The sequence below is a fragment of the Maniola hyperantus genome, chromosome 5 (genome assembly GCF_902806685.2).
Source record: "Maniola hyperantus chromosome 5, iAphHyp1.2, whole genome shotgun sequence".
In the NCBI taxonomy this organism is placed as follows: Eukaryota; Metazoa; Arthropoda; class Insecta; order Lepidoptera; family Nymphalidae; genus Maniola; species Maniola hyperantus.
This window is the reverse complement of record NC_048540.1, coordinates 636,803-656,077: the sequence shown is the minus strand read 5'-3', so window position 1 is coordinate 656,077 and position 19,275 is coordinate 636,803. Positions and strand designations below refer to the sequence as shown.

The 19,275-nt window shown below is 41.9% G+C and overlaps 1 protein-coding gene and 1 long non-coding RNA gene across 2 annotated transcripts in view; one reads left to right on the top strand and one right to left on the bottom strand.

The window, feature by feature from the left end:
- LOC138402373 (uncharacterized) overlaps positions 1-19,275 on the bottom strand; it is a 404,494-nt gene that overhangs the window by 309,620 nt on the left and 75,599 nt on the right. The window lies entirely within an intron of this gene.
- Positions 17,471-18,763, top strand: LOC138402340 (uncharacterized). The gene has a single exon (XM_069498570.1). It carries the CDS (start codon positions 17,577-17,579, stop codon positions 18,681-18,683), a length of 1,107 nt encoding a protein of 368 aa, XP_069354671.1. The 5' UTR covers positions 17,471-17,576; the 3' UTR covers positions 18,684-18,763.

Genomic DNA, 19,275 nt, shown 5'->3' with positions numbered 1-19,275 from the left:
TTGGACGGGAAGAACAGGCTGGTTAAAGACTTCCGTCTTCAGGCACTGAGGAATTGACGATGAGAAGACTTGACTCAATTTCCCAAAAGTTGCCCAACTTAGCCAAATTCTTCTGTTGGCTTTCTCTCTTACCAATGCTCTATTGCTGGATCTTTTAGGGTTCCGTACCTACTCCGCTCCGCTGTCCATCCGTCCGTCTGTCAACGGGCTGTATCTCGTGAACTGAAATAGGTAGAGAGTCGAGATTTTCACAGAATGTGTATTTCTATTGCCGCTATAACAACAAATTCATACTAATATTATAAATGCGAAGGTGTGTGTGTCTGTGTGTCTGCTAACTTTTTACGGCCCATCCGTTCAACCGAGTTTGAAGAAATTTGGTACAGGGATAGCTTGCATCCCGGGAAGGACATGTCCTTCCCGGGACATGTCCTTCCCGGGATATAAAGTATAGCATATGCATATGCTATACTTTATATCCCGGAAAATGTAAAGATTTCCCACGGGATTTTTAAAAACTTCAAATCCACGCGTACGAAGTCGCAGGCATCAGCTAGTTTCTTATATTTTCTTATAGTTTCATGGACACATTTAGTACGGAATGGTAGTATCTATAAACATCGATCATAATATAGGTATTATAGATAGCCTAGGATATCTACAAAACAGTACGTGCAGACATTGTATAGAGGAGCTAACGTTCGTATCTCGTGATCGATGGATTGATATAATGAGAATTCCTATTGTCTAGTTCCAGCGTGCCTAGGATATGCCTATATACAATAGACTGGGCGATCAGTGCTAACGGAGCTTGATGATTACCTGATTGTTTGTATTAGATATAGGTAGGTATGCTCAATAATTCAGGAACACATTTTTTTTTCATGATGTAACCACAAATTCACAGCTTTTGGATGTTTCCCCTTTCGTGTGCTGTAAGACCTACCTACCTGCCAATTTTTTTTGAATGGAGATAGCGAGCAAACGAGCATGCGGGTCATCTGATGTTAAGTGATTACCGCCGCCCATGAATATTTGCAGTACCAGGAGGAACCGCCGATGCGTTGCCGGACTTTTAGGAATTTGTTGGCCCGCCCCTTGAATAACCCCATGTTGTAATCTAGTGGGAACACCGCCGATGGGAAATTTCATGATTCTAGGTCAACGGGAAGTACCCAAAGTGATCCTATAGTAGTTCCGTTTTTCCTTTTGAGATAGGTACGGAACCCTAAAAAACGTGCGGTGTTAATGCCGTGTGAATCGGGCATTATGATGTTCTGCTGTTCTATTGTCGTCTTGCGTCTGTCTAGGCCTTAATTCATCATGCATACAAATCATAGGCAATCGCAACCTAGCAGGGGATGAAAGTCAAATGTGCAGCAAAAAATCTTGTTTGTGACGTCAGCTTCAGAGAGGGCTGTTTGAATACAGTTCAAGTATTTTCTAGAGGGTAATTAGGAAGTGAAATCGCAATCGCATTCATTGTTATTGAAGATGATTGACATTGCGAGGGTATTGTACTATTGAAATTAAGCACTTATTTAAGTACACTTGGTATTGTTACTCAGGTCAGGAAGCTTTGAGATGTCTTCTTGTCCAAAATTCCTCAATGCTTGAAGACCAAAGACTTCGAACAGTGCGTGTTGCCAGTGATGACATATGGATCCGAGACATGGTCGCTAACTATGGGCCTCATAAGAAAGCTCAGAGTCACTCAGCGGGCGATGGAGTACCTATATGATGTTTTGTCGGTCTCAACGACAGAGACTATGCTCTAAAAAACCGCTATCTCCTTCTAAAGGTCGATGCACATTATTTTATGCCGCGTTCTGTAAGTTCTGTAATAAATTCAAGTCTAGAGACGCATATAAACGTGTCTGCGCAATTAGCCTTTTTGAAATAAAATGTAAATTTTTAATAATTCTCCTTCAGTTTAATTTTGCGGAGAAGTTTCAAAGCTAGAAATGTTTGAACGTCTCAACGCACCGCTGGCTGGCAAACCCTGGGCTTATGACACGCCAAGCGAAAATATCTCTTAATTACCACACCTTAAGGGCACTAGTCGCGAATGTTTCTGCCTTGCCTCTCGACGGGGAGCCGTAAGTACAAAGCACTCGTGCTATGTCGTGTGGTACAAGAAAAAAGCTTTTTCATACTTCTTCTTCCTGCGTCGCCCACTCAATTTTGAGGATCGTGGCTCCCCTTAGATCGTATCTTTGCTACGATGTTTTTCCATTTCTCTCTGTTTCTTGCCGCGTGGATTGCATCGCAGATAGGTGTGTCGATCGCTTCTTTTATTTGGTCTGACCAACGTCTCGGGCTACGTCCGCTAGATCTCTTTCCTTCGATCTTCCCAGTGACCATGAGTTTTTCAATATTGCTGGCGTCCTTTCTTGCGATGTGACCGAAGTACTCGAGGGTCCTCCGCAGACAGATGTTAGATAGCCTCATTTTTATTTTTAGTTTGTTAAGTAGTTTTCATACTTATGCCTACTTATATACTTTGTAATCCGTTAGCTTTTCACTGCCTATCCGTTTAACCGATTTTCAAATCCAATCCAAATTTGGTACTGAACTAGCTTGCATCCCGGGAACGGATGACGTAGACCACATTTTGCCCAGGAAATCGAAGAGTTTCCACGGGATTTTAAAATGCCTTAAGTCATTATCTAAATATATAAAAGGAAAAAGTGACTGACTGACTGACTGACTGACTGACTAACTGACTGACTGACTGATCTATCAACGCACAGCTCAAACTACTGAACGGATCGGGCTGAAATTTGGCATGCAGATAGCTATTATGACGTAGGCATCCGCTAAGAAAGGATTTTTGAAAATTCAAGTCCTAAGGGGGTGAAATATGGGTTTGAAATTTGTGTAGTCCACGCGGACGAAGTCGCGAGCATAAGCTAGTCTAGTAATATTTTAAATGTGAAAATATGTATTTTGTCTACCTATCTGTCGGCTATATTTTCATGGCTCATCCGTATAGCTGATTTTGATAAAATTTGGTGCAGAGCTAGTCTACGAGCTATTTTTTGTCCCAAAAAATCAAAGAGATTCCACAGGAATTTTTGGAAACCTAATTCCACGCGGATAAAGTCGCGGGCATTATCTCCTAGATACAGAAATAGCTTGCACCTTGGAGACGGATATAGGCTACTTTTTGTCCCGGAAATCGAGAGCTAAATGAATTTTCAGTAAACCTAAATCGTACTACTTTTACTTCAAATCAAGTTTTTTCCTTCTTCTTACTAACCTTATACTATGTTACGTGGGGTGGGCACAATAAGTCCACTTCTTCCACTCACTTCTGTCATCCGTCAATGCAAATACAGCCCTTTTACACTCATATCCTCTTTCATGCAAACCTTTTCTTTAGTGTTCTTCTTCTTCTTTTCTCTCCTTTTTTGCAATGTAATTTTTAAAGTGTTGGAAGTATTTTTAAAAATTTTGGAAAGTTTGTGACTTGTACCACAAACATCGTTGAAAAAGGGAGGTTTCCTTGAGAGGTCCCCATGGAAATTTTAAGTCTGCATTTATGTCAGTTTATTTTTCAAGTGTTAGGTAATTTTAGTGTTGTTAGTTTTTATTTGTATTATGAAATAAGTGCATTATTGTTGCGGAAAGCGCAAAGAAAATGCACTTAAGAAGAAAATTTCTTAGTCGTTAAAGCTTTACCTACTCGCCTTTAAAGATATTGTAAGAAACTGAAACTAAGAAAATACTCCTGACTATTAATGCATTTTAAAATTTTATTCCATACATTTAGAAGAATGAATTGACTGAGTGACGTCATTATCAAAGAACCAAACCGGCAGTTTTAGTCAAGTTACAAGTAGAAGAAAGGACGGACATCGGAACGGCCTTCGCGGTTCGTACTTAGGTATCAGAAATATTGAACAAACACGTCTCGTGAGAGTAGAATGAATAAGTTGCAAGTCAAACTGCGTGGTAACTTGTCCATAGAGTGCTTCCTAATGGATATAAGTGTAGTTTTCACGCAAATTCCTTCGCAGAACTAACAAGGCGGCCATTGTGTGGCGCGGCACAATGGAGGCTTAAGGGAATCCCGTTTAGCCTTTGTCAACGTGACAAGGTTGCCGCGAGGATTTGCGGATATTGCACAAGGTGTGTTTGACTGTGCTTTGTTGAATTTCTTGTCAAAAAAACCGTCATCGTCATGATCAACCCATCGCCGACTCACTACAGAGAACGAGTCTCCTTTCAAAGAAGGGTTTTGCCATAGTCTACCATGTTGGTAAAGGGGGATTGGCAGACTTCGCACACTTTTGAGAACATTATGTAGAACTCTCAGGCATGCAGGTTTTCTTTCACCGTTAAAGCAAGTGTTATTAAATATCTTTGAACCCACGTAATTCCAAAAAGTTGGAGATGTATGCCCGGGATCAAACCCCCTACCACCCGACTAACAGACCCACATCATCATTATTCATCACCTATCACCGCACCATTACGGCGACATTATATATATATTTTTTTAAATTATTCTTGGTTCTTTTTTACTCATTATAATAATTATTGAGTGGTATTAGAATCTCATCAGTAATCACAACCCGTACAGTGTCTTTCGTCGCCGGAGAGTGACGGACCCCCCATTGATCCGCTCCGTCATTTGCATGGCAGACGAAGATGCAGACTCAGCTATCAGCGACGACTCGAAAACTAATCTCCAAAGTGCTAAGTATGAGAGCAGAGAACTTGGACAGAAAAAGGAGTAGAGTCGTTCAGAAAAATTATTAATTATTTTTTAAGGTTTTAATGACTCGCACACATTCTATTGCAGGTACCTATCTACTGTGCCAGAAATTTTCACGCAAGTGCTAATAGCAACTGTTCAAAGTTTCAACCCAATCGGAAAGATATGCGAATGCATAGAAATGCTTTAGCTGTAGCCAATGAGTGACGGACCATCCATTGATCCGCTCCGTCATTTGCATGGCAGACGAAGATGCAGACTCAGCTATCAGTGACAACTCAATAACTAATCTCCAAAGTGCTAAATATGAGAGCTGAGAACTTGGACAGCGAAAGGAGTATTTAAAGTATATTTTTAAAATGGCTGTAATAGTCATATAGACATAAGCATAGATGGGCAGACGAACTGGATAAAACTATGAGGGTTCCTTGATTGACTAGTTTACAAAAAAAAAATTGAATTTATTTGTAATAATGATGCAACTCTGGACTTCCTTGTTCCATTTGTACAGTCCGCAACATTGCTGATTATGTCATTTATAATGATAACATTCTATTTTCACTCTTAGATACTAAGAAATAAAGGCTATAACGGCTTAAATAAACTCTTAGAAACTACAATTAATTAGTTGGCGTAGTGTAATATTAATGTAAGATCTTCAACAATTTATATGATTTTTCCGTGGCGTCTCTTCCGCAAAGAATCTTAGTTGATGTTGGAAAATTTTAATTTAATTCTGAAATGCTAATATTCCATTACGCTACCAACAGTTCTTATGATAATGTTAAAATTTAGTTTTCCCAGCAGATAGGGCCTTTATATTAAACTAGCTGACCTGCCCCGGCTTCGCTCGGGTGGAGTTTAGAAAATTGAGGGGGAGGTTGAATTAAATTTTTCTCTCCGTAAGAACCATCCAGAATTAGCGAAATCGGTTCAGCTGTTCTCGAGATTTGCGATGAGCAACACATTTAGTGATTCATTTTTATATTATAGTAGAAGATGTGTTAAATATGTATGTATATAATATATATTTTGATAAAATAACATAAAATTGTATTTCTAAATGATGCCCGCGATTTCATCTGCTTGTTATACTAGCATTACTAGCTGACCCAGCAAACTTTTGACTACGGAACCCTACACTGCGCGTGGCCCGCCGCGCACTCGACCGGTTTTTAGTGAAAGGAAAAGGCAAGTATAATAATTATCCTAAATATTATTATTCCGATTTCCGTTCAAGTTAATAAATTGTCTCATAAAAAGCTTAGCCGAGTGTATCTCGCTTAACCTAAGACAATAATAAATCAGCTGGCTGCGACACGTCGTCATTTTATCGGTGACGTTGATGGATCATTTCCCAAGTCTTTTACATTTCACTCATTTATAACTTTGAGCAATGTCCCTAGTAAGAGTATTTTATAATATTCGAAAACGAAACTCAATAACGAGTTCAATTACGAATAAATTTCGGGATAAAAACTACCCTACTATATGTTAACCCGGACTATCAGCTATCACAAACGTACTAAATTTTATTAAAATCCGTCCAGTAGATTGCGCGTGATGCGGGCACAAACAGACAGACAGATAAAAAGTCCAAAAAACCGGCTAAGTGCGAGTCAGGCTCGCGCATCGAGAGTTCCGTACTACAGTCGTATTTTTTCGACATTTTGCACGATAATTCAAAAACTATGATGCATAAAAATAAATAAAACCCTGTTTTAGAATGGACACGTGAAGTCCTTTCAAGTAGGTACCCTGTAGGTTTCTTGACAGATCGACAGACCGACAGACACAACAGACAACAAAGTAATCCTATAAGAGTTCCGTTTTTCCTTTTGAGGTACGGAACCCTAACAAATGTTTTGGGGTCTTATGTCGATAATAATGCTTCCCCCGATTAACATTTTTAAAATGTATTTGATGTACAGAAATTGTCACGTTACAGTTTTCTTATAAGAAGATAGATTTAGATGTGTAAACTCATACTAGGGTAGGAATTATTGTACCGAACCCAATATGACACCGAGGAAATTCCTTCTAAAATCCACAACTGTCTTATCCTAAGACTTTGTATATTCTCCCTTTGATACGTCTGGATACGTCAGTTATGTCTATTCATAAGCCTATCTTGTATTTCGTATTTTACAAACCGTTACAATACCTACAGTACGACCTCCCTGGCGCAGTGGTGAGCGCTGTGCTCTTAATAGTGGGAGGTCCCGGGTTCGATTCCTGGCAGGGGTTTGGAATTTTATAATTTCTAAATTTCTGGTCTGGTCTGGTGGGAGGCTTCGGCCGTGGCTAGTTACCACCCTACCGGCAAAGCCGTGCCGCCAAGCGTACCACCAGGTGAGATTGCAGTCAAGGGCTAACTTGTATCTGAATAAAAAAAAAACGTGAAATAAATTCTATAGCGTATATTTATGGCAATGGCATTCTGAAAACCCTCTCGGAAAAGCTTTATAATCCACTAGTGACTAGATGATGCCCGCGACTTCGTCCACGTGGATTTAGCTTTATAAAAATCCTGTGGGAACTCTTCAATTTTCCGGGATCAAAGAAGCCTATGTCCTTCCCCGGGATGCAAGCTATCTCTATACCAAATTTCATCAAAATCGGTTAAACGGATGGGCCGTGAAAAGCTAGCAGACAGACAGACAGACAGATGGACAGACAGACAGACACTTTCGCATTTAGTATGGATTAGCTTATGTCCGCGACTTGGTCCACGACTACACAAATTTACGAGCCCCTATTTCACCCCCTTAGGTGTTGAATTTTCAAAAATCCTTTCTTAGCGGATGTCTACGTCGTAATAGCTATCTGCATGCCAAATTTCAGCCCGATCCGTGAAGTAGTTTGAGCTGTGCGTTGATAGATCAGTCAGTCCGTCAGCGGGCTGAAATTTGGCATGCAGATAGCTATTACGACGTAGACATCCGCTAAGAAAGGATTTTTGAAAATTCAACACCTAAGGGGGTGAAATAGGGGTTTGAAATTTGTGTAGTCCACGCGGACGAAGTCGCGAGCATAAGCTAGTAATAATAATCAGCACAAAAACTCTCATTTCTTCCTTGGCCGTTGCAAAGTTGCAACTGTTTGTCATTAAAAGAGCAAATTGCGCCAATATTAACACTCGAGCCGTGTTCGGGGGTCGGGACGTCGAAATGAAATGAGTTTGGGCGTTTTTTAAAACGACGCGGAGTGGAGTGTAGAGTGGAGCGGAGTGGCCGCGGACGTGCTCGAGTGGACGTGTGCCGTGTTGTGCTCTATATTTGGATATACCTTGCTTTACCACTAAATATCTACTACATTTTCTTTATTGGGACTGGCTATAAGAACGGTGCGTACTCTATTCGGCTTCATATGCGAAGGGTTGAGTATTGAGTTTTATTTTATTTTAATAGAGATAGCGAACAAACGAGCAGGCGGGTCACCTGATGTTAAGTGATTACCGCCGCCCATGAACATTTGCAGCACCAGAGCCCAGAGGAACCGCCGATGCGTTGCCGGCCTTTTAGGAGTTGGGAATGAGCTGCTTAACAGCTTTGATAGTTCCAATTAGTTTTAACACTCTCACCGCCACGTGGACTGCTGGCGGCCCACGTAAATTTGAGTGCAGCAGGCCAATATTGGTTTTTGAATTTTAACTGGCAAACCACGTGGGCGGCCGGTATACCAAAATTAGCGCTCCAAAGTTGCTGTTATAGTTTTTAGTAGTAACTTGTCAAAAATCAATTGAAAAACGCGCAGCCCACATAGCTTTCGAGAAAGACTTTTGGTGCACTTTTTTGCAATTTCGGACTATCATCAAGAATAGAGAAAAGACTATAAAAGCTCTTTCAGCTTTTATTAACCGACTTCAAAAAAAGGAGGAGGTTCTCAATTCGTCGGAATCTTTTTTTTTTTTTTTTTATAATAATATTATGGTCTAATTACTCTTAAGATCGTACTTAAACGGGAACCGGTGAAAAAACATTCATTAGGCTAATATAAAATGCTACCCCCGCCTCGTCGGAGAACTAAACAAGCCATTTTATCATCGTCGCATGTCCGAAATTTACTTGAATAAATTACGCAAAAGGCGAAAACTGTTGAATTTTAACCCGCGCCGCGCCGCGCGTGCCCGGCCCAACGACCCGGGCTGAATTTTAAATATATTATTCATTTTACGTCGACATAAAAACCTTAGATACGCAATAAATTGGTGGAAATGATGCAACTATTTCAATTTTGGACCTGTACCGTAGTACAAGATTTTACGTCTCACCAAACCAAACCAAATTCGAGAGTCGAAATACTTCCGCGTTACAGTAAAATGGACCTAAACAGCCTTGAATTGAAGTCAAATATTCAATGCCACTGATTTTAATTTTGCAATGTTTCCGCTTGGAGCGCTGGCTGTAGAAGTGTAGACAAACTTGAGTTTTAAAACAAGGCATTTAAGATCCAGTTTACTGTAACGCGGAAGTATTTCGACTCTCGAATTTGGTTTGGTTTGGTGAGACGTAAAATCTTGTACTACAGGTACTGCTTACACAAGTTTAAAATATATTCAAAACGAAAAGGTGACTGACCGACTGACTGACTGGCTGACTGATCTATCAACGCACAGCTCAAACTACTGGATGGATCGAGCTGAAATTTGGCGTGCAGATAGCTATTATGAAGTAGGCATCCGAGAGAAAGGATTTTTGAAAATTCCACCCTTAAGGGGGTGAAATAGGGGTTTGAAATTTGTGTAGCCCACGCGGACGAAGTCGCGGGCTATTTTATTTTTATTTTATTATTATTATTTTTTTAAATTCAGATACAAGTTAGCCCTTGACTGCAATCTCACCTGGTGGTAAGTGACGATGCAATCGAAGATGGAAGCGGGCTAACCTGGAAGGGGTAGGTATGGCAGTTTTTAATAAACCCACGCCCCTTTGGTTTCTACACGGCATCGAACCGGAACGCTAAATCGCTTGGCGGCACGGCTTTGCCGGTAGGGTGGTAACTAGCCACGGCCGAAGCCTCCCACCAGACAGATATTATGCTCCTGAAAAAGCATAAAATGCTTTTTTAGGATAGTGGCGATAATTTATTACGTCAACTTAAAACTAAAGCTAAGCTATGTCATTTTGCAATTAATTCATCCAATTTTAATATCTACTGTGATTTAAAGTTTTTGTGATGTTTTTGTTTCCTGCTAATATACAATGTTGGCATTATTTTTTGTGTAAAAAAATTAGATTTTACAAATATCGTTGGTTTTTGTATCATTGTTATTATTCATTTTACATACATTTGCGAGTCTCGGTTACAAACGCCTTTCTGGAAATTATAAAAGGGGAGATCTTGTGTTCTTCTGTTAATAATGGATGTTTGTTATTTTTTCATGCGATGCTCTCTCGAGTCTTGAGATCTCTTGCTTGTTGCAATGACTTTTAAATAATTTGTAATACAGATATACTATCACTAGCTGATGCCCGCGACTTCGTCCGCGTGGATTACACAAATTTTTATCCCCTATTTTACACCAGGGTTCATCTTTAACTATGACATTTTAACATAATATGAGCTCAATAAAATATGTCATACTGCTAATTGCAAAAATATTAACTACAAAACTTTTTTATAGACACTCCAAAACTGACAGACTTTCATACAAACTTAAACCCCTATTTTACCCATTTAGGGGTTGACTTTTGAAAAATCCTTTCTTAGTGGATGCGTATCTTGTACATAATACTTAAAAATTTATAAAAGGAAAACTACATCCACGTGAACTACACAAATTTCAAACCCCTATTTCACCCGCTTAAGGGTTGAATTTTCAAAAATCCTTTCTTAGCGGATGCCTACATCATAATGGCTATCTGCATGCCGAATTTCAACGCGATCCGTCCAGTAGTTTGAGCTGTGCGTTGATAGATCAGTCAGTCAGTCAGTCATCAGTCATCAGTCACCTTTTCCTTTTTTTATATATATAGATAGATTAGTGTAAATTGCAAAATTTCGCGATTCTTACTTCAAAACTGACATACTTTCATACAAACATCAAACCCCTATTTTACCCCTTTATGGGTTGAATTTTGAAAAATCCTTTCTTAGCCGTTGCTTATAGCTATCTGCATGCCGATCAGCTTCAGCGCGATCCGTCCAGTAGTTTGAGCTGTGCGTTGATAGATCAGTCAGTCAGTCAGTCACCTTTTCCTTTTAGGTATATATTATATAGATAGAACCTATAAACTTGTTTATAAGTTATTTTTATTATAATATGTTTGTTACATATTTTTTACATTTTTTCAATTAGAAAAATATTACTTATATGCTTTTACAGTACAAATCATGAACGCGTGGAATAGTGCCAAGAATACTGGGTGCATTTCTGCACTAGACAGCCAGGCCGATCCGTTGCGCAAAAAATGAGCCAGCCCTTCAATCGTGGTGAAATGACTCGTAAAATTTTTGCAGCACTAAGACATATTAATCACTGAAAATTTCAGCCAAGTCGGCTTAGTCATTGTGAAGGAAATTTCAGCCAAGTCGGCTTAGTCATTGTGAAGGAAATTTCAGCCAAGTCGGCTTAGTCATTGTGAAGGAAATTTCAGCCAAGTCGGCTTAGTCATTGTGAAGGAAATTTCAGCCAAGTCGGCTTAGTCATTGTGAAGGAAATATCAGCCAAGCCGGCTTAGTCATTGTGAAGGAAATTTCAGCCAAGTCGGCTTAGTCATTGTGAAGGAAATTTCAGCCAAGTCGGCTTAGTCATTGTGAAGGAAATTTCAGCCAAGTCGGCTTAGTCATTGTGAAGGAAATATCAGCCAAGTCGGCTTAGTCATTGTGAAGGAAATTTAGGTATAGTATTATTATAATATGATACTAGCTGATGCCCGCGATTTCGTCCACATGGATTTAGGTGTTATAAAGCCTGTAGGAACTCTTAAATTTTCCGGGACTAAAAGTAGCCTATGTCACTCTCAGTGGCGTGCACATAATTTGAAGCTAGGGTAGGCATTATTTAGTTGCGTTAACTTTTTACTGAGTGTCATGATGAAAAATGAGGGCAAAGCTATTTCAACTTGGGTAAGCAGTGCTTTTATGCCTCTATGAACTGCTCGCCACTGGTCACTCTCCAGGTCCTAAATTATACCCATGCAAAAAATCAAGTCGATCCGTTACTCCGACGTGATTGAAGGACAAACCAATAAACCAACAAATAAACAACGACCAAACAAACAAACAAACACACTTTTGTATTTATAACTAGCTGCCCTGGCGAACTTCGTTACGCCTAACAGTCGATTCAAATTTTTTAAATTTTTCTCTCCGTAAGAACCATCCTCGTACTTCAAGGAATATTATTAAAAAAGAATTAGCGAAATCAGTTCAGCTGTTCTCGAGATTTGCGATGAGCAACACATTTAGTGATTCATTTTTATATTATAGATATGGGTTAGATTAGGATTAGGATAGCTGCAAATCTCTTAAATAAAAGTTCATATATTTTGTGATTCACCGCAGATCTTGGTTCACGGTAGATATTTTAAGAAGAATCGGCATCCGCATCTCAATTGGGGCTAAATCCTGAATTATTCTACTCACTGCAACTGCGAGCTATCTATCGGAATAAATTTTCAGTCTAGGCACTTAGGGATAATACGAGTATAATCTTTCCTTATTTTTAAATGCGGGTAGATGGGAATAAAACGCGAATACGTCAAGATACTTTTCTTTTACAAATAAGTTGTTAAGGTGTTTTGGTGACTAGCGTGTCGTTCATGGGTATTATTACCTTTTATAATAAAATCCCGCAAACTATTTTGGACTTACCGTTGCACAAGTATAAAAAATCTATTAAAAATATGCTCCTGAAAAAAGCATATTACACAATTGAAGATTATCTAAATGATAAAAGAGCGTGGATTTGACCTGCAGCTCGTTCCAGCAACGCACAAGACTGCAAATACTATTTTATACATGGCATAATCTTGTTCCTATATCAAATATTTGAAAAGAGCAACCGCCGAGTTTCTTGCTGGTTCTTCTCGGTAGGAAAGGCATTCAGAACCAGTGGTAGATGCATTCGACTATTCGTAAGTGCTTGTAAAAGTTTATACGAATAAAAAAGATTTTTATTTTATTTATTTATTTATATTTATTTAGAGATATATATAGTTACATACTATTTACCCGGCGTGGCAGAGCTAGTTAATGGTCTGGGTCTCAGCCGTCATCAGGCGGCCACGTTCCATTCGCTAGTTAGGCTAAACGAGGCATTCCTTCATGCAACCGGGCGGGTCGGCGGGGTTGCGGATTGCCGGTGTCCATAGGACCCTGGACAAGAAGGAACTGCTAAGGTACCACTCCCAACACCTGAGCAGAGCCTAGAAACCCTTTTCCCGTGTTCCTACCTTCCCACTCCAATCCAAATAACCTTCCTTTTTATAACTCCTTACAAACCACCCTAAAATCCCGCACACTACACAATCACTTATACACAGAGACGCACACAAACACTACACAATTAACACATCAACCCAAAAAATGGCGGATCATAACAACAGTATTGGTCTCCTGGTGGGTAGCGGTGTAACGCCCAAATCCCACCCTGGCACCCAGGCGTCGTCTACGGAAGGCGCCCAGGGCCCAGGCTGCCCCATCGTATCAGGAGGGGGCAAAGACCCGCACATTATCGGTATGACGATGAAATCAACGACCTCTGCTACTAACATGGACCTGTCCTCCCTAGCCGCAGCGATCCCTGCGCCTGCTAGCGCAAGCGCATGGACGCTCGTAGCTCCCAAACAGAAAAAGAAGGGAAAAAGGACAGACAGACGGACAATACCACAAACGGACACCCAGGCTGACGCACAGATGGACAGACCGACCGTAGACCGGAAAGGCGGGAAGCGTAAAGAACCCGACTGCCCAACCGCGGATGCCGGCGACTTGGCCGGGGGAAGTGCGAGAGGAAACGAAGGACGGCCTTCACTAAGTGGAGTACGGCCTCTCGTGGACACTCGCGCAATCCCCGGCTGTTCCGCCGACGGACATGCGAGCGGGCAGGAATCGGTCTCTGACCGCAACCCACGTGCCTCGGGTGAGTCGAGCACCTCCACCGGAAGGGCTGGGCAAACCGTGGTCATGGACAGGGGGAACGACGGCGGTCGCACTGACCTCGGAGGGAACCCAATCCGGACGCGGGGCGCAACGGGCCCCGACGGTTCCAACACCGCTCGACCCCCAACGACAACAACAACAACAACAACCAAACCGAACAGTGACAACATACAAAAATCCCCCAACCCACCTAAAATGCGGGCTCGCCCCCGCTTAAGGAAGCGGAACAGGGGAACGACACAACAAAATGACGACGAACAGAACAACCCTGGACCGTCGACAAGTCAACCCAATAAAAGAAATAGACTTGACGACTCAATCTCACCCAGGGGGGGAATATAAACGAGCACGAACGGACCACAGACCAAACCGAGATGCGAAGGACCACTACGCGAAAGCCGTCCAATCGCACTTGAGTGTGGCTGTGACAACTACCCCTAGGACTGACTTAACCCAAGCTGAGGCGAACACCATACAGGGTTTGATACAGAAGGCGATTTTCGCGGCCTGCATCGAACCCTTGGCACCAGGCCAAACCCGATACGCCCCGGCGTTTGAAGGTAAAGCCTTCCTCAGCGAGGGTGTTCTGAAAATGTGGTGCCACGACAACCAAGCGCTAAGCTGGCTCAAGAACGTGGTGCCAAATTTAACATCACCCAAGAGCGGAACAAGACTCACTGTGATACAACAGACCGAGATACCAATCAGGGTAAAGTCGGGGCTATATGTCCCAGACTACGACGGGGAGATAGGGCAACTTCATCAGGTCTTATCTCACCAAAACCCGTGGTATAAGGTGTCACAGTGGGTATTGTTCAGCTACTCGCGAACAACTAGCAGCCCTCCTGGTGTGTTCCTCATACTAGGAATTCCCAACGAAGAGCTGCCGACGATTCTGGAGCGCGGCAGGAAGGTCGCCTACTCCACGGGCACTATTTACATCAGGTTCTTCACGGACGAAGGACTAAGTGATGTACCGCCCGGACATAACTTAGAGCCTGAGAACCGAGAGGAGCCTGAGGTGGGTGGTGACATGGATGTGGATGAACCAACCAGTCAGCTCCGCGCAACAACACCTGAGCCCTCCGTAAGCACAGTCCTCGACAAAATCGAGGAAATGCTAGCGGACCCCCGGACTAACCTTACACAACCCCGGGAGAGAAGGGAGACACAAAACGCTGCAGAAAAAACTGCCCCTGCCGAACAAACCCCGGCACAGAGGGCGACGGAAAAATAAAGATCGTTCAAACCAACCTCCAGCACAAACACCTTGCCACGGCCACGTTACGAAGGCAGCTGGAGGTTGAAGACGAGACCATCGCCCTGATCCAGGAGCCGTGGGTCAGGGGAAAAACCATATGTGGTTTCGGAAGCTGTCATGGTAAGATCTTTTCACACAGCAGTGATGAACCACCAAGAACATGCATCTACATTCCACGCTGTATTACAGAGTTATTACTAACACAATACTGTTCCAGAGATCTGACAGCAGTTAAAATAAATAACGGAATACAACAAGGCATAGGGCGACCACCAAGACCGGTGGTCCTAGCATCAATATACATGCCTATCGAGGACGGAATACCAACAAAAGAACTGGTGGAACTTGTAATACACTGTGAGGATAACGACATCGATTTAATTATCTCTGTCGATAGCAACGCGCATCACAACCTATGGGGATGCAAAGTCAACAACAAACGTGGTGAGCAATTTGTGAACTATATACTAACCACTAACCTAACAATTATTAACATAGGCACCGAACCGACCTTCGTGACGAGTAGGTACCAAACCATAATTGATATAACCTTAGCGTCAACAAGAGCCGCAGATCAGGTAAAAAACTGGCGAGTCAGTGACGAGCCTTCACTATCTGACCACAGGCGGATATGCTACGAGCTAGATCTCATGATAACTCCACACGTACCAAGGAGAAACCCAAGAAAAACCGACAGATTAAAATACAAAAGCCTGCTGACACATCAGATAGGCGTAAATAAACCAAAAGACATCGATGATATCGCCAACATCGAAGAAAACGTAAATAAACTAACGAAATATATTAAGACAAGCTATGAACAAGCTTGTCCCCTAAAGAAAAACAACATAAAGCAACCATCGAAAAACAACTGGTGGGGTCCTGATCTGGAAAGAATGAGGAAAAAACTCAGACATCTTTTCAACAGAGCTAAAAACACCAAGCAAGAACAAGATTGGGACAACTATAAGGAAGCCCAATACCTATACAATAAACGCGTCAGGGAAAAGGAAAAAGCTTCCTGGCATAAGTTCTGCACAAGCATAGAATCAAACGATACTGCTGCTCGCATACGCAAGATTCTAGCAAATGACAACACCCGCACACTCGGATCACTGAGGAAAGCGGACGGAACATACACCAAGGACGACAAAGAGATAAGCGAAACGCTCATCGAAACACACTTCCCTGGCTGTAGAATAGTAGACTCAACAGACTGGGGAAGCACCCTTGGTCACCATCCAATAGAAGAGGATTGGGACTTTGCCAACAACATAGTCACGCGAGATAGAATCAGCTGGGCTATTGACACCTTCCACCCTTTCAAAACAGGAGGGACCGACACCATTTTCCCAGCACTTTTACAATGGGGAAAACTTCAACTGACACCATGGCTGGAAATAATATACAAGGCCTGCATAGCATACAAATACATACCAATGGCCTGGAGAGAAGTGAAAGTGGTCTTCCTACCAAAACCTGGAAGGAGTGACTACACATTGCCGAAGTCCTTCAGACCAATCAGCCTTACATCTTTTCTACTAAAAACGCTCGAAAGACTTGTTGACAGGTCCCTCAGGGACAGAACCTTAAAACATCTACCTTTACACTCACACCAACACGCTTACAGTACGGGCAAATCAACAGAAACCGCACTTCATTCTGTTGTTACCAAAATCGAACATGACCTCGAAAACAAATTATCGACACTAGGCGTGTTCATAGACATTGAAGGAGCCTTTGATAAAACAACTTTCGGTAGTATAGACAAAGCTTTGGAAAGATACAAGGCGTCAACAACCATACGCAGCTGGATAAGAGCTTTACTAGAACAGAGAATCATACAACTAGACATCAACGGAGTCACAAAAGGCATAGTAGCGAGAGGCTGTCCTCAAGGAGGTGTCCTGTCACCAATACTATGGAACCTTGTAGTTGACGACCTGATAACCAAACTAAACAAAAGTGGGTTCTATACCATTGGTTATGCAGATGATCTCACCATCCTAATCAGTGGCAAGCTAGAAAACACATTATACGAAGTCATGCAACGAGCTTTGCGCTTAATAGAAAGATGGTGCAATGAAAACGAACTTACAGTAAATCCGAAGAAAACAGAGATGATACTGTTTACCAACAAAAGGAAAATTGAACTAACCAAACCACCAACTTTGTTTAACACAAGCCTTGAACTGTCCGCAGAGGTAAAATATCTCGGTGTGACACTGGACAGCAAACTCAGCTGGAAAAGGCATACAGAAGGATAAAACCAAAAAGTCACTAGCAATACTAAACCAATGCAAACGCATGCTAGGGAAAAAATGGGGACTAAAACCAAAGATAATGAAATGGTTATAGCTATCGGTAGTAAGATGTTCACTAACATATGCTGCACTTGTATGGTGGCCAAGAACTCTCCTTACTACCGCCCAGCAAGAACTACAGAAATTTCAACGACAAGCATGCCTCGCCATTACCGGCTGCATGAGTACCACACCAACAGCAGCGTTAGAAGTCATATTGGGCATTCCGCCCCTACACATACACATCAAAGAAGAAGCAACACTCGCAGCCCTGAGACTGAAAACCTCAGGGCATTGGAAAGAACAAAACACAATGCACACTAAAATTCTAGGGCAAAACATAAACAAAGAACCACGTTTGCAGTGGAAATGCGACAGAACCGAAAAACAACACATACTAGACAAAAACTACAAGATAAACTCAGAGAAGAACTTAGATCCGAAGCCAGCACAAGACACAATAGAAGTGTACACCGACGGATCCAAAACGAAAACGGGCACAGGAGCTGGAGCCTACTGCCAAGAACTAAACATGAGAATAAGTCACGCACTCGGTAAGGACAACTCTGTCTTCCAAGCAGAGTGTGTGGGCATTATGACCGCGGCTATAGCCGTGGCCAATCGACAGGTAACAAACTTTAAAATTAACATTAACTCAGATAGCCAAGCTGCTCTTAAAGCCTTGGCTAGATTCTCGACGACCTCACAACTCATACAAGACTGCCACAAGACTCTGGAAACACTCGCCATGTCAAACGACATCACCCTAAGGTGGGTCAAAGGACATGATGGAGACCAGGGAAACGAGGCGGCCGACGCACTAGCACGAAAGGCTACGACATTGAAGGTGATCGGGCCAGAACCTATTGTTCCCATACCCTTCAGTGAGTATAAAACCTGGTTGCATGAACTAACACTAAAAGAGCATTCCCAACTATGGGCAAACACAACAGACTGCAGGCAAGCCAAAGAGGCTTTCCCCAACATAGACAAACGGCAAACTAACAAACTACTCCGCCTGGACAGAGGTAAACTTAGGAAGGTGGTGGGACTCATAACAGGGCATAGCCCACTAAACAAACACCTTTTCGTTATAGGTGTTACCGACAGTCCTTTGTGCAGGGCATGCATGGAGGTCGACGAAACACCGACGCACGTGGTCCTAGAGTGCACGGGCGTAGCAGAACAACGCGAACGCCATTTGGGTTCCCCGACCTCATTCCATGAAGCCCTCGGCAACCTGGGCGGTCTACTCGGCTTCTGGAGTGAGCTTGGATGGCTGGAGTGAAGACTTCAGCGGGGAGGGGCAATGCACGCACAACAGACGGAAACGTTTAAGTGCGGAAACCAGCCCAGAGCGAAGAAAGAAAGAAAGAAAGAAGTTACATACTATATCTATATAGTGTCGTTAATTTTGTAAAATAAATGGCATAATCGATTAAAATAGAGTTTGAAGCCGCATAGTGGAATTTTATTATACTTAGACATATTGCATTTTTAGTGTCACAAGACATTGATTTTGAAATGTTTCGGTTCACTAACAAAGAATTTCCAAATTTTTTTTTTAATACCGTAACGTTTTTATAAAACGCTATTTAGAAATTTTTATATTTTGTAAATATACGACGTAGGACTTTATAAATATACGACGTAGGCCTTATTAAAATTTTGAGAAGTTTATTTTTATGATAACAAAAATCACCTACTTACTATTTCCATATTTACAAACGAAACTAGTTTTAGCTTTTATTTACATTTTTTTTTAGGTAAGCGAAGAAACTCGTTAACAAAAATTAGGCTCATTAAGCAACGCACATTATAATATACTAGCTGATGCCCGCGACTTCGTACGCGTGGATTTAGCTTTTTAAAAATCGTGG